The sequence below is a fragment of the Hylobates moloch genome, unplaced genomic scaffold, assembly GCF_009828535.3.
Source record: "Hylobates moloch isolate HMO894 unplaced genomic scaffold, HMol_V3 SCAFFOLD_14, whole genome shotgun sequence".
NCBI lineage: Eukaryota > Metazoa > Chordata > Mammalia > Primates > Hylobatidae > Hylobates > Hylobates moloch.
In genome coordinates this window covers 32,500,280-32,525,384 of record NW_026652289.1, presented here as the reverse complement: position 1 = coordinate 32,525,384, position 25,105 = coordinate 32,500,280, and the positions used below count along the sequence as shown (strand labels likewise).

Sequence of the window (25,105 nt, the reverse complement as noted above, 5' to 3'; positions counted from 1 at the left end):
ACAAGACAGAGTAAGAGCTGCTGCTTGCCCATCGGGTCACACATTTTCCATCTCCCGTTGCAATAAGCCTTTTCCACACTGTGAAGTGTTGTTTTAATTATTTATAAAAATGGCTCCATCACATTCTTTTCTCCAACTTCACCTGACACAAATACCTGGAGACCCATGTATAGAAAGGGCAATGCCCTGATGGTAACCATGTGCTGAGGCCACCTCTGCACACTGACCAAAGGCAGGGCACATCACCTGTCTACTCACCAGAAAGGAAAAACAACGAGGCGGCTGATGAAAAATATGGCAGAGAAGATGAAAAACAGGGTGTTACAGGTCTGCGTCCATCCAGCATAAGAAAACATCTTAGCAGACTGCGAACAAAGAAAGAAACCACAGATAAAGTGACACTAGCATACATTTTTAAAGTGAAATTTATAAATGAAATGATATGAGGTCTGGGATTTGCTTCAAAACAATCTGGGTGGAAGGCAGGGGATACAGGTGGGGCAATAGATTAAACAAGACTGGCCATATTGATAACTGCTAAAGCTGATGGGTCCATTATACGATTCCCTTTATCTTATCATACGTTTGACATTTTCCATAATATAATGTTTTTAAAAAATATATTTAAATGCCTTAATACTACTCGTGTCTTTCGAAAACACTTTAAGTTAGCATAAGCAATTTTAGCATGCACTTCATGTGGGCATTTATTTCACATCTCCATTTAACTGGAGGAGAACTGGACTGAAGAAAGGCTGGGACAAGTGGGGAATCCTGAGCTGGGCTGGGGATGCTGCAATCAAGGAGGCTACTTCAAGGCAGATGAGGGAAGAGGCAAAGTTGGGAGACAGCTCTCAGGGCCCTGAACTGGTTGAAATAAAGTTTCAAGCATTTGATCTCTCCTAATTCTTTTATGCTAGTCTATACTGCTCATATTATCTGTGTTGAATAGAAAGAACTGCAGAAAGGGTTGCTGAGTGTGGTAGAAGACAGTTAATTAATAAGTGCTCTCTAGTGCATTATCCAGCAGTGTCCAAGGCTGAAGAGGGAAGTTTCTGGTGGGAATAGGGAGTGGGAGTCCAGGAGCAGGTGGTGGGAGGAGTTGCTGGGGCACAGATCATTCTTCTAGTGAACGTGGCTTAGACTTCGGCAGTTTCAGAACCAACTTCATCCCAGAGGCTCAGGGCCCTTCCAGAGCAAGAGAGGCAACACATTTACATTCCGGGAAGGGTTCACATGGCATCTTTCATATTTTGCCATACTACCAAGGTGTAAGAATATGGCCTGACTGTGGGTTTGGCAGAAGGCCCCCAGGGAACAGCTTCAGTTGCTGACATAGAGAGGCTGGTGTGCCTGCTGGGTGGGAGACGGGTGTGGGGAGAAAGGCCCAAATTTGGAGTGACTGTAATGGAGTGGGAAGCTGGTGGAAGGATCAGAGGCTAGCTAGGTGGGAAGTGAGGGATGTGCACAGGCATGGGAGAGGATCCCTGTGAGTCCATTTGTGAGGGTGAAGTAGCACACTTTTGGGCAAAACATACACAGAACATATTCTGGATTGTGTAATGATGAAATGGTAGACAGCAGCCCCTTTGCTTGCTAAGTATCGGTCAGGATATTGGGTCCTGGATCCAAACTTGACCATGTGGAAACTTAGAGGATCAGGAAGATGCATGAAGAAGGCAAAAAAGGTCACTTACGAGTGAGAATGGTAAATGTGAAGGCTGTGTTTTCTCCAAAAGAAAGAGCTAAGAAATGACCCCAGTGTCTTGAGAAATATGAAAGATGAATAGGCACCATCTCAAGGAAGCCAGGGGTAAAAGTTATGCCATGTCTGGGTTCAATTAGAACTTGACTGAGAAAACAAACCCTAAAATGCACTATTCAAGTAAGCCGTGGGCTGTGCACCCTGGGAGAACATCACAAATAGGCCCCTGCCACCACTTAATATTTTGTCTACCACCAGCTGATGGGAGGTACCAGCCTTGCTCATTGAACCTCACATCAGATCATGACTTGTGAATCGAGAATGGTTCTCAATCATTAGCAACATGAAGCTGTTCTTAAAGTTTGCCCATGAGGGAACCTCTAAGATTGGGCAGTTCATTTTTCTTCTTCTTCTTCTTCTTCTTCTTCTTAACCTAAGGACCTCAGAATGTTTTCAGGTAGTAATGAGCTAAACTTCATCATATACCCCAACGGACAGATATGACTTCTCATGTTACAGCTGGGGCTAGAAAACAAAACAATAAGTGATTTGTCCAAGTCACTTAGGGAATAATGTCACATCAATGAAAGGGTGGGGAGGGTGGCAGGGCAACCCCGTGTTTATTCCCAGGGTGAACATCTAACTCCCCTTTAATAACACAATGAAACTGTTTTTACAATGGACACATAACAAAGGCAATTGAATATGAGGGTTTAGAAGCAACAGAGTAGTATAAAATTCTTAAGTCAGGGCCAATGTGGTCTTAATTTTCTGTCACGATTACTGAGATACGATCAGAGAAGGAGGTAATTACACCAGCGAGGGCTGCACCCAGAGAGCGCCATGCAGAAAAAAATGGCACAGTCCTTCTCCTGCTAAGCCATTTGTTGCCCTGAAGCACATATAATAATCTTGACCTTTAGAATGGGATTTACATGTCTAATTATGATTCCATACAGGGTAGAAACAAAATTCTGTACACAAGGGATATTTTAACAGTGGCTACTTGCTCTGAAATGGCTGCAAATGACTTCTGGTGACTTCTACAACAAGGTTTGGTAAATTACAGTCCAGCCCATGAGCTAAAGCCAATCAGCCCTTAAGAATGATTTTCACATTTTTAAAAGGGTATTTAAAAAAGCAAAAAACAAAAAACAAAGAAGAATATGTGACAGAGATCATATGCGGCCCACAAAACTAAATTTACTATCTGGCCCTTTGCCAAGAAGTTTGCTAAACCCCAACCTAGAAGAATAAGATTCTATTAAATTTAATTTTTTCCATATCAACCTCTATTCAATTGTTAGCCCTTCAAGAAGTAATCTCAAATGTGAAATGGGTTAGCATCATTTCTCCTGGATTCATTATAAATGAGTATATTTAAATAAATAACTCAGCAGTTCTGGGAACTGTTGCTCTAAATACAGCAAGAGATCTGGCAGAGAAGGGGACCATTCCATCACTGCCTGGGGTCAACAGGAATCAAAACAGAACAGAAACAGGTCCGGAAAACAACCCCAATATGGCTTTGTTTCTTCTGTTTTGTGTGGGGTGAGATTAGGAAGACTCTTGTTTTAATGTTGACTCCTTCAGAAAACATCCTAAGCTCTCTTCCTCCCTCTGAAAATGAGGGCCTTAAAAAAAAATCACCTTACATTCCTTAAAGCAAGGGATTGGGCTGGGGGAGGGGAGGGTGGGGCAGCATGAACATTCAACGGGTATTCAAGCATTGGCCTAAGCGAATAGATGGTACCATCCAAATTTGAGAATCCTCAATGTCATAAATCCAAGTTTTCCTTTTAGAAGATTAGAGTTCATTCCTTCTTCAAATATCCCATCTTACTTCCTGAGTAAGCACGTCCATGCAACTTTCAAGAGTGGAATCCCACAAATTAACATCTCTCTAGTACCATGGAGAAGGATTGAAAGTTAAAACTCAGAGGTTTCATTTCTATAATCTTGGAGGATCTGGGAATCTAGAGGTATTCTCAGACTTTGGGTGTTTTCAGGACAGAGAGCCCTGCTACATTGCTCACAATTACTTCTGTGAGCAATTACAGAAACCCAGGACGTAGTATTGTCATTAGTTTTTTAATGGCAAACATTTACCTCCAGCCAAATGTCAGCCACATCGTGTACAATCATCACGAGGGTCCCACTGCGAATATAATTAGCACACCAAGAGAAGCTCATCAGACTAATAGCAGCCAGGTGGTGGATGATATGAGCTAGAAAATCCTATAAGATGAGGGAAAATGGAAGCCATTAAGCAAATGCATTTATTTCCCAATCACTGGAAGAGATAATAATAATGAGACCAATAACTTACATCTGCATGTTTTGAAATTTATAAAATGCTTTTACTTTAATTCCTAAACACAATTCTTGTGAGGGAGCTAAGACAAGTATTATTCTTGTTGATGAAGTCATTTAACTTTGAGATACCATCCCACACTGGATATATGTATACACACACTGCCCCCCAACACACAATAAATGCATACACACACAAGCATATTCCTGTGTACACCTACAGTTATTGTTTATCCCCTGCCTATTCCCCAAAAAGAAAAAACAATTTATATAATAAATCTACACAACCATTAAATAAGTTAGTGCATATGAAATAAGACAATTTGGCCTAAGGAAAGCTACTGTCACTGGGTATAATAAAGACTTAAAGGTTTTCTGCAAAGAAAATATACAAATGGCCAATTCACACATGAAAGCATGCTCAATCATTAGCCATTAGGAGAATACAAACCAAAACCACAATGAGATATACTTCACACCCACTATAATAAAAAAGATGAACAATAACAAGTGTTGACAAGGATGTGGAGAAACTGGAACTCTAATACAGTGCTGGTAGGAATGCAAAATGGTGTAACTGCTTTGTTAAACAGTCTGACAGTTTCTCAAAAGATTAGACATAGAATTACCATATGGCCCAGCAATTCTACTCTTAGGTGGAATGAAAACATATGTTCATGCAAAAACTTGTGTATGAATATCCACAGCATTACTCATAATAGCCAAATGGAGGAAACAACCCAAATGTCCATCAACTGATAAGAGGATGAATAAAATGCATCCATCTGTACAATGGACTGTTACTTAGCAATAAAAAGTAATGATGTATTGATACATGCCATAACATGAATGAACCTGGAAAACATTACAGTAAGTGAAACAAGGCAAACATAAAAGGCCATGTATTGTATAATTCCATTTATATAAAATATCCAGAAGAGGCGCATCTATAGAGACAAAGGAGATTTATGGTTGCCAGGGACCTGGGAGGTTGAAAGAAATGGGGAGTGACTGCTAAATGGTATAGAGTTTCTTCTTGGGATGACACAAATGTTCTAAAATTGACTGTGGTGATGATTGCACAACTCTGAATATATCTTTAAAACTACTGAATGTATACTTTAAATGGTTTAATTGTGTTATATGTGGATATCTCAATAAAGATGTTTTAAAAACTTAAAGATTTCAGCTTCCTCATGGCCAAAGTAAATACAATACCAATACTAGCTCAATTTATTGAGCGCTTGCTGTATATCAGGAAGTTTCTTTCTTTCTTTTTTTTTTTTTTTGAGATGGAGTCTTGCTCTGTCACCAGGCTGGAGTGCAGTGGTGCGATCTTGGCTCACTGCAACCTCCACCTCTCAGGTTCAAGTGATTCTCCTGCCTCAGCCTTCCGAGTAGCTGGGACTACAGGCATGTGCCACCACACCCAGCTAATTTTTGTATTTTTAGAAGAGACAGGATTTCACCATGTTGGCCAGGATGGCCTCGATCACTTGACCTCATGATCCACCTGCCTCAGCCTCCCAAAGTGCTGGGATCACAGGCATGAGCCTCTGCACCCAGCCTCAGGAAGTATTTTATACAGCTTAACCTGTTTAATTCCCACAACAATCAGAGGAGATAGGAACTATTTTTAGCTTCATTTTATAAATGAGGAAGTCAAGTTTAGAGAGTTTAACCAACTAGCTCAAGATGTTAGTGCATGGTGAAGCCAGGAATTCAAACCCAGGAGACCTGACTCCAGGGCCTGTGCTTTAGCCACCTCCCAATAGCTTTATGTTTCTGAAGATACATCTTTATAAGACATATAACATATATTTATATTTAATTTTTAAGAAGGTGTTCAATGCACCTGTAAATAATAAAAGGGAAGTCAACTACAACAAAATCAAAGGTGGGTGAAATACATGATCAACCTACCCCCTAGACTTTCTAAAAAATATTATTTTCAATTCTATCCCTTGAAGAAATGACTCAACCAATTAAATTGTGATGTATTCCTAGCCTAAAGTTAGTATAGTTTATCTACAGCTATTATTGAGTTATATGGAAATGGAGATTATTTCTATCAGATATTTTCACAGTGTGTTCTTATACTTAGATTTCTCATGTCTTAAGATGTCCAGTTGACTACAGTGTGTCCCTTATAATGGCCACCATCACTCAACACTAACATTTAATCAAGCTAAACTGGTTTATCTAACATTAAATGTCATTGTATTTACCATACAAATTTTGCTACAAACCAGCCTTTTACTTATGGTATAGTTTATGAAGTATATGCCAAGAGAATTTATCATTTGATCTGAATTGCTTACATATATGACAAAATCTTATGATTGCATTCAGGATTTAACATGGTTTGCTGGATTAGTAATTAGGAATCAGTAACAACCAAACCATTCCTAAAATACCTCACTTTGTGACTTCAGAAGTGGCATTTAGCATGCCTGTGACTGAGTTTCCCTGCAAATAAAGCAAAGCTAACAATGCCCGAAGCAAGGTTTCCTCATAAATATATTTGATGAATTAATGGGAAAATGTTTTCAATGTCTTTGAAAACATCAAAAAGTTGTATATGAGGTGGTTTTGCAATCAACTAAAAGATGTGGTTACGGAATACTACTAACATATTTCTTCTTTGCACCGACAGACATTAAATTCCCAAGAAACAGACACATAAAGGAGATGCTTTTTTCTTATTGAACAGAAGTGGAGCTTCAAAGTTAAAGTTTTTATAATGTTTCACTACAAATGTTTACCAAGGCACCAAAGCATGAGTATAATTAGCAATATTCTATGTACTATAAAGCACACAAAAGCAATGAACTGGACCCAAAAACACAGAAAAATACAACTGAAAGATTAGGGAGGCAGGGCAGGGAGATGGGAATTTTTGAAGAAACTGATAAAGAAGCTTTGTAAATAAGACACTTACCTTTCTCTTGACATCAAAGCCAAGTCTAAATAACAGAGACCAATAAAAACTCATTTCTAAAATGTAGTACCAGTACTGGGATGGCAGCAGGGCCTGAGGAAAAGAAGAGTATTCATTACTTTAAATGCCATCATAGAAGCAACTCATTTTAATGCACTAAAACCTACTTTTATACCTATTTATATCCCACCAGATTCTATAAAATAACATTGATTTATATTTCAACTTATATTTCAACAAAGGAATTAAAGATAATATTTCAAGGCATTTTATTTCTAAAAGGGTAGACGAGTATTCCAAAACCATGTTGAATGTTTTGTTTAAAAAATTAAATACAACTGCCACAGGTATAAGTGCCTTCAGTTTATTCAGAGTTAAGTTTAAATTTAAAAAAAAATTAAAAATCTTTACTTAGGAACAATGGGAAGGCTTTTCTGCTGGTCCTACAATTTACTTTGATTAATGTTTCTTGAATATTACTCAAAATCTGATGTCTTAATCTCTTTTCTGGTGACAGGCTGGTGGTCAGAATTAGCCCATTCTAAAATGGGACAGTAATAAAATATGCATAATTGTTTAAGAACTCTAAAAATATCTTCTGAATAAAATAATAAAATTTTGATAGCTAGAATTTTCTTAACAATTTTATAGTGGGAGTGGTGGTGTTTATTTTAGCTAAGTTGAGACGTTATATTACTTGGTGTACCCAATGAATGTTGCCTTCTGATATCCAAGCCCTTGTGCAGTCTCCTCCAACACTGACTATGGACTTGATCCTGGTGTTTGGTCAAGGAGACATAAGCAAATGTGGTGCATGCAGAGACTTTATAAGTACCATGTAAGAAACCTGAGCCATCCTGCTGAAGAGGCCACAAAGAAGAGAATCAAGGTGCTGACTGCCAACGCTATGAATGGCGTCACCATAGACTGGAGCCATTCCTAGCCAGCCTCCCAATGGTCTGAAAATGCATGAATGAACTCAGCTGACACCACACGGAGCAGAAACACTGCCTAGCTGAGCCTGGCCTAAATTGACAACCAAATCAGGAGAAACTAAATGGCTGTTGTTCGAAGGCACTAAGTTTTGGGGATGGTTTGTTATGTACCAACGGATAACTGATACACCTGAGAAGCTATGAGTAAGTTGGAGACAGAAGATGATAGGCCTGGGGTTTGGTCTAGCTAATTCTTAGGTCCCTTATTGTCTAATTTAATTTAATTCTTTAATGCTGAGGCTAACGTATAACTAATTTTTTTGGTCAACTCCTCATCCTTGATAAGGCCATAAAAGGATGAGACAGAGTTTCTGCTTTCTTCTATGACAGGACTGTATGAGACTAATCCTCCTATTAAGAACAACTGGCCAGGCGTGGTGGCTCACGCTTGTAATCCCAGCACTTTGGGAGGCCGAGGCGGGCGGATCATGAGGTCAGGAGATCGAGACCACAGTGAAACCCCGTCTCTACTAAAAATACAAAAAAAAATTAGCCGGGCGTGGTGGCGGGCGCCTGTAGTCTCAGCTACTCGGAGAGGCTGAGGCAGGAGAATGGCGTGAACCTGGGAGGCGGAGCTTGCAGTGAGCCGAGATCGCGCCACTGCACTCCAGCCTGGGCGACAGAGCAAGACTCCGTCTCAAAAAAAAAAAAAAAAAAAAAAAAGAACAACTTAAAAATCTGGATAAAAGACAAGAAAGAATGTCTGTTTGAAGACATCAGAGAGCAAGTGGGGCATCCAGAACCTGTGGAGTCAAGATCCTAAAGAGAAGAAAAATGCACTAGAGCAAACCCTTTATTTCAAGTGAACCCTATTTCTCAAGAAGTACTGTAGACCCTAAGAATAAATTCAAAGAAGACCATCCTATACATATCATAAATTCTGCATATGCCAATTTATAAGCAGTATGGAGCCCAGAGACTAAGAAACAGCAGAAGTTAAGCAGTAGTGGCTGTAATATCAGAGTACTAGGAAGCAAATTGGTGTTCAGGTTGTCTAAGGAAAAGGAGTCATAGTAAGCACTGTACTATTTTATTTGAAATCATTGAAGAAGAATACCCTAGAATATGGGTAAGTTGTGAATAGACTTGCCTTCACAAAGACTGAAGTCTACCCTGAATCAGCTCAATCAAGGATTAAAGGTGATCTGCCCCTATTCTAACACCTAACAGAAGTGAAAGTAAGTCCTCTGTGAAGGAAGATAATATCATCCTGACCATCTCTACTTTTTTGTATACAATGTCTGTCATTTAATCAAAAGCTATCAAGCATAAGGAGACAGGAGCAAGAAAGAAAACAGATCCACACGTGGTCAAGAGATGAGACTTATCAGACTTTGACTTTAAAATAACTTCAAAAATAGCTTTAAAGAGAAAATTTCAGTAGAGAACTGGGATCCATTAAAAAATAAAATAAAAATTTGGGAATCAAAAAATATAATTACTGAAATTAAGAACTCAAAAGATGTGTTGAATAGTAGATTAGACATGGCTTAAGAAAAGTCCAGTGAACTGGACAACAGGAAAGTAGAAAATATCCAGAATAGTGAAGTGTCTGACATTTTACCCTAGTTGCAAGCTAACAAGTTAGTTTGCCACAAGTTCCATGAATGCTGGTAGAAGATAGTAGACACCTTGGTAGACAGCAGGTAGTTTATGACTCACAGTAATAGCAGTAGCCATTACTGCTATTTGGGCCAATCCTTCCATCCCCAATCCCCATAGGGCTAAAGGTCAGATGATAACTACACACATCGTGGGTTGTGTTATAAGAGAGGAACCCTGAGCTAGAGAACCTGACCTTTTATAACAGACAATAACTTGCCTACTCTTACCTCCAGAGGGAGACATTATCTCTATCTCCTACGGCTGTTTGCTATACAAACATCCTTGAAAAGATCATCTAAAACAAAAAGCAGTCATGCTTGAATTCACAGCATGCAAGAGACTTGTGTAGAATTGTCTCTCAACAGACTGAATCACAGAGAGGCAAGAGAATGGAAAATATTCTTTAAAGCAAAAGACATAGGGCCTAGTGTAAAGGTCTAGTATATTAGCACATTTATAACTGGAATTTCAGAGGAGTCTGGAAAGAGAATGGAACAGAAGCAATGGCTAAGAATTTTCCAAAACTGACTAAAGACATCAAGTCACAGATTCAAGATGTTCTACAGACATTAAGCAGGATAATTTCAAAGATAAGCACATTTATGTATATCATAATAAAACTGAAAGACAAGACAAAATATTAAAATTAGCCAAAAAGAGAAAAAAGGTATTATGCTCAAAGAAGCAAAACTAAAAGTGACAGCTGAATTCTTTTAGAACTGATGAGATCTAGAAAACAATGAAATAACATCATTTGAAGTGAAGGAAAATAACTGCTAATCTAGAATTCTATACCCAGAAAAGATATCCTTTAAAAATCAAAGGCAATATAACATTTTTCTGACAAACAAAATCTGGCATACCTACCATTAAAAAAAATAGCAAAGGTACTCCTTCAGCCAGGAGGATAATAATCCCAGATGGAAACATGGAAATATAGGAAGCAAGGAATAGCACAAAAAGGGTAACTTGACAGATTTACAAAACAATAATAGCAATGACTTCTGAGGTTTTAAATATTTGAAGGAGGAGGGTGTATGGTGTATTCTAATTACCTTTCAGTGAGTGGAAAGAGGTAAGAACACCGATTTGTATCAGACTGTAATAAGTCAAGGACATATACATTATATATATATAATGTCTAAGATAATTACTAGAAGAACAAAAGCATGTGTAACCGAAAAGTCAATATAAGGGATGAAAAAGAATAGTATTTTTTTTAAATTACTTGACTGTCCCATAGAAAAGCAAGAAGGGAGTACAAAAGAAAATGCATCAGGTGGTACAAGTAAAAAATAAATAGTAAGATAGTAGATTTAAACCCAAATATGTAATTACATTAACTGTAAACAAACTAAAGGAATGAGACAAATGAGGGTCAATAAGGATGAGGAAGCTCAAGTAGAAAAAGTGCCAGAGATGACATAGTAGTGAACAAAGAGTAGCAGGGGACCAAGACCTAACTAAGGAGATAATTTGAGGGATCTTGGGGTTGAAGTAAAGGGAGGAATACGTTAGAGGGGCCTTACCTGTTTGGGATAGCCATTCCAAACCTCCCATAGGTCATACAGCCAAGGTTTCTGAAAGAAGAAAAAGAAAAAAAGAGCCAACAAATGAGAAGTAAATTTGTTGGTGTCAAAGGCCAATTTTGGCAGAAAACCTAAGCTCTTCCTTATGTCATTTACAGCAGGCAAAGATGCACAGGAAATTGCCCTTTGCCATATTCTTTTGCTTCTATTGCATGTATTTCTCCCTCTGCAGAGTATTTCTTGCATATTCCTATATAACACCTCTGTGAAATTCACTAGTAGTGAATCTAAGATAAGTAAATAGTGCTGTCTCATAGAGGAAATTGTTTCAAACAAGTAACTGTATGAACCAAATTATTTCTACACCAATTATATTATTGCTTCTGTAGCAATAAAAAAGTCTTGAGATATCTGTAGCAATATTTGAGACAAATCTTGAATCTTGAAAGAAATCTCTAAAACTGGTTATCTTATTGAAAGTACTATACCCTAAAGGAATTCACAGACAAGAATTTCAAAAATTAAAGACAAATTCCAAAGATATAAAAAGATAACTTACATCATAAAGAAATACAACTCCAGCAACAGTGATCATTAAGTAAAATGCAAATCTCCAGCTGCCAAAAGAAAGAAAAATCTTTACTCCTTTGTAAAGGTAACTGAGATTTGAGGAGAAAATGATTGGGTATGGCAGAGTTTACAAAGAACACACATTCTGGAGTCAGACAAATCAAAGTTTCTATCCTGGCTCTGCCCCACTTATTAGATGGCTACAACCTTAGGTAAATCATTTAACCTCAGAAGGCCTGACTTTCTTATCTGTAAAATGAGAATAAGAACATTACCTCAAAATGTGAAAAGAACTGAAAATCTGTGATAACAAGCCTAGCATAAAGTAAGCAACAATAAATGGTAGCCATTATTCTGATGATAATGGCTAGCCCAGTTCCAGGCACACAATAAACAGTGGGTTGATATTAGTATTATCAAGAAGGAAACTAATTAGTCTAATTATTTCTCTTATCCCCATTTAATTCCCAGTTAAAAGGTTTTTATGTGGCCAGACTTTACTCTTTTCCCCTAAAAGCAGGTTTTGAAAGAAAAGATTTTCCTCATACATGGAGAAAGACCTGTGGACTAAGAGACTGGAAAGACACATAAAAAAATTGTAATGAATGGATCTTATTTAGATCCTGATTCAAATCAAGAAACTGTAAAGAAAATTATGAGACAATCAGGGAAATCTAAACACTGAATATTTGCTATTATTAAGTAAAAATCTTTTATTAAATAAAAAATCATAAGATACTGATATTGCGATTATGCTGAAAATAAAGAGTTCTTATCTTTTCGAGGTACATGCTGAAATACGTATGAATGAAATAACAGATAAAGAGTTCTTACCTTTTCCAGATACATGCTGAAATATGTATGAATGAAATAATAGTGTCTGATATTTGCTTCCAAACCTATCTGTGATTGGGGAGAGGTGTAGTGGGGATAGAGAGGACATAGGATTGGCCTTGAGTTGATCAACTGAAGCTGGTGATGGGTAATAACACACTTAATTCATTATGCAGTCTTTCTACTTTAATATATGCTTGCAACATTCCAGATAAAAAGTTTTTTAAAATTATGTCTATTTTATCTAATGATTGCTGGAGAAATAATAATATTAAAATAAGATGTTTTCTTATCTTTGTGTAAGGCCTTACAGTGCTTTCCTTGACACACCTGTAAGATAGGTAGGACATAGGAACATAGATATATACCCATTTTGTAAAGTAAAATCAGACCCAGAAAAATGAGGCCATCTCCCCAGCTCATGTAGCTAAGAAGGAGGAAAGCTGCAACTTAAAGTGCAGGTCTTTGGACTCTGCATCAAGGAGTGTTTCCTAAACGTTATCATTTCCCCTAAGCCAGACGACAGTCTTTCTTCATGGCTTGTTTTGATAGGAGAAAAAAGTAGGGTTCGATACTCAAAAAGCTGAACCATAAAAATATCCAAAAGACATTTTACAAAATGAACGTTGAAACTTTACCGCACTCATTTTATTTGCTGAGAGCATTTCCTTGGCTCCGTGGATTATCTTGTCCAAACACAACCCACAAAAGAGGAGATGATAAGGCCAGCCAACCCACAAATGAAGCCAAAAGTGTCGGTGCTCTCCTTGTGTTTATTTCCCAAGCATTTATTGATTTCTCAACTCCGGCAGGCACAGTGCTAAGCATACATGTGCTATCACATTTTTGTTTTCACAAGATTATGAAGCCTATGCTATAATTAGTCCTTTCTTACAGACTGTTGCTAACAGCCAATTTCCTAAAGGAAATCAAAGCTAAGAGAGATCACAAAACTTACCCAAGTTTGAGGAGTAATACTCAGATCCAAGAGTGCAGCCAAGTCTCACATGTTTCTGGACAAATCCTACTCAGAGAAGCCCTAAACAAGGGATTCTCAAAGTGTGTGCCAGGGAACCCTGAGGTCAGAATATTTTCATAATAATACTAATACATTATTTGCTTTTTTTCCTCTCATTCTCTCACAAGTGAGGTCATGTGACATGTGATCACAGTATTGCTCTGAATGAAATTGCACTGATGAAACGTGCGCTTGTGGAGTCTTCTGTTTGATAAATATCTCAGTTTTAACTTCGAAGACAGTAAATACCAATAGGTATAACACACACAGATGTTCTTTGGGATTTTCAAGAGTTTTTAAGAGACCAAGGGGTCTTGACACCGAAAAATTTGAGAATTGCTGCACTTCACTGAAAAGATGAATGATAATGTCCTTGTCAATGTCATTTCACTAGTTTCACCTAAGAGTAAAACTTCTTTTATTTTTTTCCAGGAAAGAATGAGATAAACATAAATGTGGGAGGGGAGAAAACCCACTGAAAAACCATTCAGAAACGAATTGGTTGGGTAACAATGGTGATAGTGAAAGGAGGGACTGCAGGGTGCAGCCAGTGGGGAATGGGCAGAGTGGTGAGAGACACTGCCGGGGCCAGATGGGAGGCCCGTGCTGGGGACGCTGCATAGAGTGGGCCGTGGACTGCACGGGTCAGACGAGGGTGAGGCCGCATCCGCCCAGCCGGGAAGAGCCCTTTCTCCCACACTGAGTTCTACCTGGATACCTAAGGCCTTGGAGTTCTTTCTTATTGCTAGGTGGAAATCTGTATTTTAAAATGAAAAAGTGGTCAGCTAATGTGGAATTTGATCTTTTTAAAACAAAAGGACCCATTATGTATTAAAATCCTGAATGCTGTGGAATAGGGCACAAGGGTCACCATGAAAGAAAGTCACCAAGGAATGCATACACTGAACTCAAGGTGCCTGGGGGCTCATCCATCTGGATGTTACAAAGGAATCTTTGCCTGTTGGAAAGTAATCTTGGGAGATGGTGTTAAGAAATAAGTGCCCGGAGATTTTCAAAAGGCTTGAGGTTAGGTACCTCATGCTATGATTTCTGTAGCACATCCCACAGCTGATTTTTAAAAAGCAGAGTCCCTGTACAATTAAACAGCGTGGCACTAGGTTTAGTCTATTTATCTAGTCCATAATAACTTTTAACTTAGAATAAACATGTGACATTGCTAAAGAATAAGATAAGGCTTAAATTTTATTCGTGGGCCCACTTACTGTGTCCTGAATATATTGCATAATTTCCTGCTTTGTGTCTTTGCTTTACTTGAAAATACTGCCTCGAACCTGCTTTCTTTCCTTTTGGCAATCTGACCCATTCTTCAAGGTCTAACCTATGTCTTCCCTTCTCTAGAAAGCCTTTCTTTAACTTCTCCAGCCATGCTGATGCCATCACCTCTAAATTCCCACAACACATCTAAACATGATGTTGCATCTGCTGGTGTACACTCCCACGTGCCACTGGGGTGGCGCGACAATAGATGTTACGGTTTTATGTGTGATAATCTGGCCTCCCTAATTCGCTGTTTAAGGCCGGTAACCAAGACTCACACGTTACTCCCCTCTTAAAATCTAGAACGCCACAAAATCTAGGACAGTGCTATGCACAGAAAAGATACTACTAACCTGTACCTCTGCATTGCCTGACTGATTGATAAGGGTAACTCAAAATTCCCTTCTCCAGCATGAACTCTGGAAGAATTTTAGTAGGCTTACTGACATGGCCAGATGCCCAAATATTACTCAATTTAAGGATCCTCTGCTTGCTGGGAGGTAAGCATTAGGTGCCAGGGGCAGTATGATAGAACAAGAAATAGTATCAGAATAGGAGTCAGAAGATCTGAATGCAACAGCCATTCAAACACCTAAGAGACCCTTAAACTAGGCAGATGTGCAGTTTCTCATTGAAACAGGATAGCCCCACCTTCTCTGACTGTCTCACATCATTGGCAGAAGGATCAAACAATTATTATTATTATTACCATTTTTTTTTTTTTTTTTGAGACAAAGTCTCGCTCTGTCGCCCAGGCTGGAGTGCAGTGGCATGATCTCAGCTCACTGCAAGCTCCGCCTCCCGGGTTCATGCCATTCTCCTGCCTCAGCCTCCTGAGTAGCTGGGACTACAGGCGCCCACCACCACACCTAGCTAATTTTTTGTATTTTTAGTAGAGACGGGGTCTCACCATGGTCTTGATCTCCTGACCTCGTGATCCACCCACCTCGGCCTCCCAAAGTGCTGGGATTACAGGCGTGAGCCACCACACCCAGATGGATCAAACAATTATAACCTGTAAGGCACTATAATATATAAAAAAAATGCCAGAGAATTTTATTAAAATATGATTCAGCTCAGAGGTAGAGAATTAGTTCCTGCTTGGGGTCTTTATTTAAGAATCATCTGTTAGCAAGAATGAATGAATGAGAGCAAGAAAAAGGAGGATGTAACATAAGATCAGCTCCATCTTGTACTGTTTTGTGCTGATGGTTAGAGAGGTACGCTTGTGCCAATCTGACCTCAGCAGCAACTCTATATTATATTTACCAAACTTTCAAGACCTAAAAACCAGACAGATGCTGGTTAGAAAACAAACAAGGTCATACACCTCAAGCTGCTGTGAGAAAGGCAGTGGAAGCCTGTGGTGAGAAGTGAGTGTTTGGAGACATCCTGAAGAATGGGTCCATCCCTCTAAACATCACCCAGTTTCACAGCTGGATTATAGGATAGGGAATGTATAGATGGATTAAAGGAAGTTATTAAAGTTTAGCCTTCTACAGCCTCTGTTTGCTTATTTGAGAGTCTTACATCAGCTCCCTTATTCATTTCACCTTCAAAACAAAAATATCTGGTGGAAGTCACTAGGCAATGTGAGGGAGGGCCTTAAGAATCAGGCAGGAAGAGGGAGCACTGCCGGTGCATACAATGTGGCATTGAACACAACCCAACTCAGACACATTTGTCTGGATACAAAGAAGAGGAAACAAAGTGAGAGCAATGGCCTGGCTCACCACTTTTTGCACAAGTGTCAGTTTCTGCCACAAAAGAGTGACCTAAAGTATTACGATATCCTATAGGAGGGGGAAAAAAAAAAAGCAGAACTCAAATGAAACTAAAAATAAATCCGATGCAATCTCCCTGCCCTCAGAATGGACTCAAAGTAGCCAGCTCCAGTAAAACCCCACTTGATGTCCCAGCCCAGCCTGATCCTCCTGCCAAGCCTCCTTGGAAACCAAGAGGATGGGCTGTGCACCCCACAGGAGGGCTGAGGTCATGAGCCACGCCACACAGAGGGCCTTCTCAGTGTTCTGAGAGGGAACACACGTCCTCGCAGACATTCTCTGCTCCTACAATTATGATGGTTGGACACAGGTGATAAAGTCTGGTGACCTAGGGCCAGCCCTGACCCTAAGAAAAGAGAAACACCAGTTAAGACATTTTTATGATTTTTCTGGGTTTCAGGCTGAGTACATAACCTCTCCTGTTCATCTTAGAGAGTTCATAGTGTGGGAGTCTGTCTGAACCTATTCTGGTTCAGGAGGCCCGATAAATAGAGTTCAGAGCTTACTTGATTTATAAAGGAGTGGAGGAAGCAGAGAAGGCAAATGTGTGAGGAGCCTAAAACACCACATCAGTGGGTGACAGAGCTGGGTCTGAACTCTCCCTCTGCTGCCCCAGCAGTATTCTCTCTGCAAGGACCACTCTGCTCCAGATAGGACGGCAGCATTCCTAAAGCTCAGCCCATCCTCCTTACCAAGCTTCCTGGAATTTCTTCAGCCTGGAAGGCCTCTCTTGATTCCGCCGACTCCTAAACCATCTTTCCACCTGGCGCTCCGTCAAGTTACACTTCTTGGCCAGTCCATAAATATCAGTCTGAAAAGGGATGAAACAAATAAATGAGTGATAAAGAACAGAGTCATACTGGCAGGCAGACAAGAGACGGAGATTGAGTTACAAGAGCTTCGGTACTGGGGATGAGAGAAATTCTGTCATGAGACCTGGAGCCAGGGAATTTACCTCTTTTGCTTATGGAATCACACACACGCACACACGCACACACACCAAAAAACAAAATGTTACTATACCAGCTCTCTAAGTTACTGAGAAAGATCAAGTCTCCATAATTTGGCAGCAATCCAGCATTCAAGCTGCATGTGTGAACTCACTTGTTCAGCTAAAATGTGCTTAGGACTTCCTAGGCGCCAGGTAGAGTAGCATAGTTTAAATCAAATCCAATAAAATCCAATCTCCTCATTTTTCCTATGGGGAACTGAAGCCCCAAGAACTTTAGTGACTTGTCCAAAACCTAAAATTAGTAGCAAAGTGTGGATGAGAACTTAGGCTAGTGCATTTTGTTATTTCACATGATCTTTTGACAGCTCCAGAAGATAATGCAGGAAACACTCAAACTGGTGTTAGCCATCCACTTTTACATTTAATTATATATAGAGCCTATTTCAAACTAATCCAAAATAATTTCAATAACAAAAATAACAATTGCAAAATATGATGATGATGATTGCTTCTCTTTTGGGAAGTAGAAGTTGTAGGCTATGATTTTTTTTTATGCTACCATGCAATGAAACCTTTAACATTTTGAACAGGTTTGGAAACAATATGAATGATAGATTCGCTCAAATGTTACCAATTCGAAGGTCTACCCAAGCCAGACAAGAAACATAAATGACCGAATGGACCAGTTCTGTTTCACAGTGGGATTTTAACACAGGCATGTTTTGTACTTTAAACCTATGGTAACCTTCTCCACGTCCACAAAGAAATATGCTCATGAAAAATGCCAGCCCTCTTGATTTTTTATTTCCCAAGTAAGAATAAGAAATATTTCCAGACGGGTGTGGTGGCTCATGCTGGTAATCCCAACACTTTGGGAGGCCGAGAAGGCGGTCAGGAGTTTGAGATCTGCCTGGCCAATATGGTGAAACCCCATCTCTATTAAAAATACAAAAATTAGCTGGGCGTGGTGGTAGGCTCCTGTAATCCCAGCTACTCAGGAGGCTGAGGCAGGAGACTTGCTGGAACCTTGGGGGCGGAGGTTGCAGTGAACCGAGATTATGGCACTGTACTCCCGCCTGGGCGACAGAGCAGGACTCCATCTCTAAATAAATAAATAAACAAACAAACAAACAAATAAATAAATAAATAAATAAACATTTCCATTTCCTCTTAATTCCATTTTGTGAAAAATAAAATGGCATAAAACTGACCCTCAGCTTTGGTGCTGAGGAAAGAAGTGGGAGCTGAATGGATACAGCAGGCAGAAAAGCACATATCATGTCCCAAAAGGCCAGGTATGACCAAGCCAGATGGCTGACGCTTCCAGAGAAAACGTGCAGACCCAGGATTTTGATGAGAAATCACTATGTTTTTAAAAATGTTGACCAACCCCTCAAAGTAAATTTAAACCAATTGTGGATGAATATTGTGAGGGCCAAATAAAGCCTGCCTGTGAGCCAGATGGCTGAATACCCAAAAGTCTGTGACCAGCCGGATAGCTTCTGCTAGATTATCTCATATGTTACCTTGAGGGAAGGAAAGAACACTGCAGTGTCAAAGCAATCGGATATGGTAGGAAGGGCAGGAAGCTGAAAACAGAAGATCCAGTTCTGCTACCTCCTAGCTATGTAGGCGTAAGCACCGCACTTTGACCCCCATGGAAAATGGGATATTAAGAGAATGTTTGCTACCCACCTCCGAGGGATGATTTGAGGACCAAGGGATTGGAATGTGCTAATGAAACTATTGAGTGCTGTGTCAGTGCTAGAGATTTTTATGACCAAACACAGAAAGGAAACCATGGACTACAGATCATTCAAGAAAAAAGTATTCCTTTACTTTTAACATAATTTGCAAACACGAACAGACCCCCAAAATGGAGAATACAATTCAAATTCTGTTCGTTGGTGCACAGCAGGACATATTCTGGCATGCTGCTGCACTATACTCCGTGTGCTCGGACAGAAGGGGCTCTGGGCCTAGCTTTACTATTTCAAGTGTTTTAGTCATTCATTCATTTGAAAGGATTTAAAGAGTCTCTAAGCACTGGTGCCAGGCACCATCTAGGTGTGGGAGATTCGGTAGTGAGCAAAACAAACTAAAGTCCTTGTCTTTATTCTGTAATGTTCTCAGATCTTAGAACAACCCCATTTTATTATCCAATGACTTCTACAAATAATTGCCCAATGAATTATTAATAAACATATATAGAAGACAGCAACTGTTTATGATTCGAAGCTTTTTCTTTCTATTTTGGAGACAGAAGAATCTAGTTGGAAGTCAGTCTTGTCAATACTGGCCTCATGCACTATGGTATTATTGAGAGAGAAAACTCCTTGCAAACAAAAGTGTCTAAAAGTGTTTTCTTGAATTAATGTGTGAAACATGAAGCATTTATTGACCATCTGTAATGATCAGAAAATAGTGCAAGATGTCATGGGAGCAAAAACAAGCATGATTAAGAAACAAAGTGACAATTCCCTTGAGTTAGGAAGACATGCTTAAACATGCTCCTTTGGAAGTCAGTGCATGATAGGCACAAAGTTAATGGTATAAATAATAATAGCTGACCTTTGCTGAGCATCTACTATGTGCCAGGCACCATTCTAAGCACTTTATATGTATTAACTCAATTTGATCCTCACAAGAGCCCTATGAGATAAGCAATATAATTATGCTCAATTCACAGAAGAGGAAACTGAGGCATGGGAAGTTTAATCTGTCCGTCTCCACACACAAAGTCTGTGACAGAGCCAGGCTCTAAACCCAGATGGTCTGTCCTCACAATTTGTATTTTAGCCTCTACACTACCTATTGCTGTGAACATTCAGAAGTGGGTTGGAACATGCAGGAAATGTCTCTCTCAGGCACAGCCTCAAGGAGAGGTCGAATGGCCTAAAGGAGGAGTGCTGAATGGGGCCAAGAGACCTGGCCTCTGGACTGAAAAGGGAACCCTCTGTGCCAGTGGAGGAGTCACCCTACCTCTTTGGCTCTCACATGTCTCACCTGTACAATAAATTGCACTCGAAGAGGTTTTTGCTCTAAAAATGTTTGAATCTATGAATGACTCAAGCTAGCACACTGGAATACCTTTACTGAGTGTAGTAACTGGCTTGAGGTCAGTCTCACAGTGCCACGTTTTCTTCAGATCTCTTCCAGAACTTACTTGTTCTGCATCAGTTCATATATATATATATAATTATTTTTTATTTTGCTAAGGGAAAGGGCTAAACAATAAGTTCCACTGTCACTACATGTTACCTATATAGCACTATAATTGATCGTTGGTCAGAGTTGTTGGTCTTACCCCAAACATCTGGAAGTTGTTCTTGATACGCACACACACACACATATCAGACACACACCTGCATAGATACAATCATAAGAGAACTGTGCAATATCACAGACCAAAACTCTCACTGGAGGCTCATGTGTATAGTATTTTAGGCCTCATCAATACCATGTTATGCCCTTCTGTGCTAACCAGCCCACAGTCGATGTCATATGCATGGAAGTGTTTTGTTTTACTGGTGCAGTCTATAGCTGCTGAAGCAGCATCCTTGGGTCTGTGTACTTAATTGTTTCAATCAAGTCAGGTGTTACTACAAATATTACCAATGCAATATTCTACTGTTTTAGGTTTTGAATACTTTTTTTAGTGGTAATACCCTAATCTTCAATCAGTACAAAACTGTTTTTCATCCACCCAGCAACTTATTACCTCAGCCATAATTAAGCAAAGTGCTATCTGTAGGACACTGGCCAGGTTAATGTGGTAGGTATGTGAGATGAGCTTGTTTCTGTATCTGCAATTCCTATTAAGTCATGAACTCTCTCCTCCTGTATTACAGTCTATCTTCCTAAGTCCTAGTGCTTTTAGGCTACGGACATTTTACTGGCCAAATTATTGTTATCTTGATATACTATACAAATACTGCCTCAGTTTTTTAATCTCAGAGCAATATAATTTAGGAATTTTATATTCCTTCACCTTTTTGGTTCAATAGATGAAGCTAACACTTTGGGGGTGATATATGACTTTTTTTTTTTTTTTTTTAGATGGAGTCTCACTCTGTCACCAGGCTGGAGTGTGGTGGCACAATCTCGGCTCACTGCAACCTCCAACTCCCTGGTTCAAGCTATCCTCCTGCCTCAGCCTCCCAAGTAGCTGGGATTACAGGCACTCACCACCAAGCCCAGCTAATTTTTGTGTTTTTAGTAGAGACAGGTTTCACCATGTTGGCCAGGATGGTCTCGATCTCCAGACCTCGTGATCCGTGCACCTCGGCCTCCCAAAGTGCTGGGATTACAGGCGTAAGCCACTGCGCCCAGCCACTATTTTTTTCCTCTTACTGGATGCAAATGTGAAAATTCTGTCTTTATTAAACCATACTGTAATGTCAGTTGAGTTAGAATAATTACTATAAAGACAGCACCACAGTCTTTAAAATATATCTTTAACATTCCATTTACAGATAAAGAACTCACTGTAGCATGGTGGAAAGGTTACAGGACTGGAAGTATGGGCCAGGTTCTAGCTTTGGATTCAGCCACTCATTAGCAGCACGACCACTCATTTCCCTTTGGCTGGGCCTTAAGTTTCCTCATCTTAATCACGAAAAAGACAGACTACCACCCTATAAACCTTTTCAGCTATCCTTAGTTTTCCTTTGTCACATGGACATTTTTTCTCCATAGCAGAGAAGCTCTTAAGTGCCAAATTTTCTAGATAATTTTAAATATCCTGAAAAGCTGACTAGAAGCTCTTAGCAATAGCAAGTATAGCAACAAATTGGTATTATAGCACTGTTCTTCCCATTTTATACAAAGTATTACTAAAGTTAGTTGTTCCCAAACAAAGGAGGATAATAAAGGTCCCAGAAAGAACTCTATTTTTTTTAAACACAGCTAAATAATTTCCTGTTTGAAACATATAAAGGGATGCTTAGGTATTCTTATCACCAGTGGTAACAAAAGGATTTAGATGAATGACGGCAGTTGTTTAAAGCACATGGGAATAAAAAACCTATAAAGACGGCTTGTCAGACTACCCCTAGGTTACAAAAGCAGTCAAATACAGGAGCTGAGGGCAGCCCTCACTTGACACCACATCTCACGCAAGGTGGCCAAAGCTCAATGTGCTTTCATGTGCAGAGAAACCACGAGGAACAAATTAGAGCAACTGTCATAGTAGAGGCAACTTAATTCAGCAAATAAAGTTCAGGACCCTCAAAAATCTATTTATCCTAGAACTGTGTTAGCATATGTACTTGGATTTTAAAATTACTGGGGATAGCTGTTTGTATTCATCATAGAGGTTGTATCACTTTTGGAGAAGTTTTGTTTCATCTGTCATTTTAACTTTGGAAATATAATAAAACTGGAGTGAACACTAGACTTACTTAGACATTATTTTTTTAACTATTAGATTAAAAATTTTTTTCTTTTTCTGAATGTATTTAAGTATGCAGTGCACTACAACATAAATGAAGGAAACTTGATATTGTGAAGAGAGGCGTGACTGTCTTAGAAATTCTCTCTGGAGAGTAGTGAGGGGCACAGCATATTTCTGAGTATGTTGAGGCTTTGAATAAAATAACAGTCCTACTCATGAAAGCGACCCCAATGAACATTTTCATAATGTGTGTAATGTATTTTGATGATGCCATAATCATCAAAAGTGTCACATATGGGCTTCTCTGCCCTAACAATTACATTTCTTCATCTGTATACTTTGTATATATTCGACCATTAAAAATTAAATGTTGACCTTTATGCCGAAATTATGGCACTGATCATTAGTGCGTAACACTATAGTTAAATACAATAGTTCAACTGTTAACATTTGTAATTTTATAATATCATATGTATCATACTTGGGATGTTCTAAACCTGTCAACAGAACAAAGAAATAATAAATCCAAATGAATCCAAATCATTTGCTGATCAACTAGATTTCTTGCACACACAAGGTAAGCTATAGATAACTGAACCATTAAGAAAGAAGATTTTTAAATCGAAAAGCAAAGAATTTGTACTTACTTGCAATGGTTGCCTTGTGGAATGTTTGAAAAAATTCTCTAAGACAGTATTTGGTGTAACCTTTCGAACTGTCTCTTTAATGCCAAATGATTTTGCTAGAGGTGAAGCAACAAATCTACAAAAATATGAAAAGAAAAAAAGTTCAAAATCTAAGAATAAATCCACAATGACACCAGAAAACTAAAGCTGTAACTTTAGGTTTCTAAAGAAATCAATCATTCGTTTATGTTGCCACTGGGGCTACCTACAGCCAAAATCTGTCTCTCAAAACAGAAAAGTTTCAGTCCATACAAAAAGGCAATAATTTAAAAAAAAAAACTTGCACAATTCTAAAATGTATTTTATGTTAATCCAAATATATTTATAGATAAGATTTAGGAATTAGAATAAGCTGTTCTACTTAGAATTTTAAAGACTCCCGGGGATTAAAATAAATAGGAATTTTGTTAGAAAATGTTTTATTTGGTGTTATTATCTTAAAGAAATTACTACATTCCCATTTCAAGTTCTAACATATGAAAAAATGGCACAACTCTAGGGCAAATACGTAAGAATAGGATTGATGGGTGGTATGGCAAGTATACATTTAACTTTATAAAAAACTGGCAAGTTGTTTTTCAAAGTAGCTGTACTGTATTGCATTCCCACCAATACTGTGTCAGAGTTCCAGTTAGCCCGTATCCCCGCCAACACATGGTACTGTCAGCCTTGGCAATTCTACTGGGTGTGTAGTGGTTTTTGTTGATTTTCCACTATAATCTTTATTGTTTCCTATCTTCTACTTGCTTTAAATTTAGATTGATTTTATTTTTCTAGTCTGTTAAGGTGGAAGTTTACATTATTGATTTGAGGTCTTTCTTCTTTTTAAATATAGGTGTTTGCAGCTATAAGTTTCCCCTCAAACACTGCTGTTGCTGCATTCTATTTAGTATGGCATTTTCTTTTTCATTCATCTCAAGTACTTGCAAATTTACCTTGTGATTTCTTCCCTGACTGGTTGGTTATTTAGAAATATGTTATCTAATTTACATGTATTTGTTAATTTCTTGATTTCTCTCTGTTACTGATTTCTTATTTTTTAAGAGATGAGCATTTTGCTATGTTGCCCAGGCTGGTCTCCAACTCCTAGCCTCAAGTGATCCTCCTGTCTCAGCCACCCCAAGTGTTGGGATTACAGGCATGAGCCACTGTGCCTGGCTGTTATTGATTTCTAATTTCATTTCACTGTAGTTGGAAAACATACTTTCTATCTAAATCCTTTCACATTTATTGAGACTTCTTTTAGAGCCTAATATGTGATCGTGCTGGAGAATGTTCTTAGTGCATGTGAGAAGAATGTGTATTCTGGTGTTGTTGAGTAGAGTGTTCTATAGATGTTTGTTAGGTCTAGTTGGTTTACAATATTGTTCAAGTCTTCTATTTCCCTGTTGATAATCTTCTGCCTAGCTCTTCTATCAATTAGTGAAAGTGAGTATTGAAGTTTACAACTATTATTGTTGACTTGTCTGATTGTGCTTTAATTCTGTCAGTTTTTACTTC

At 38.8% G+C, this 25,105-nt stretch overlaps 1 protein-coding gene across 2 annotated transcripts in view; it reads right to left on the bottom strand.

The window, feature by feature from the left end:
• CERS3 (ceramide synthase 3) overlaps positions 1-25,105 on the bottom strand; it is a 141,347-nt gene that overhangs the window by 64,667 nt on the left and 51,575 nt on the right. For both annotated transcript variants that reach the window (XR_009209833.1, XM_058427931.1), the window contains exons 4-10: positions 23,567-23,681; positions 17,265-17,383; positions 11,648-11,705; positions 11,089-11,139; positions 6,960-7,052; positions 3,815-3,943; positions 259-365 (exon numbers count right to left, since the gene is read on the bottom strand). Coding sequence is in view for 1 of the 2 variants with exons in the window: in XM_058427931.1 (XP_058283914.1) it covers positions 259-365; positions 3,815-3,943; positions 6,960-7,052; positions 11,089-11,139; positions 11,648-11,705; positions 17,265-17,383; positions 23,567-23,681 (672 nt within the window). In the remaining variant the exon portion in view is untranslated. The remainder of the gene's footprint in view (positions 1-258; positions 366-3,814; positions 3,944-6,959; positions 7,053-11,088; positions 11,140-11,647; positions 11,706-17,264; positions 17,384-23,566; positions 23,682-25,105) is intronic.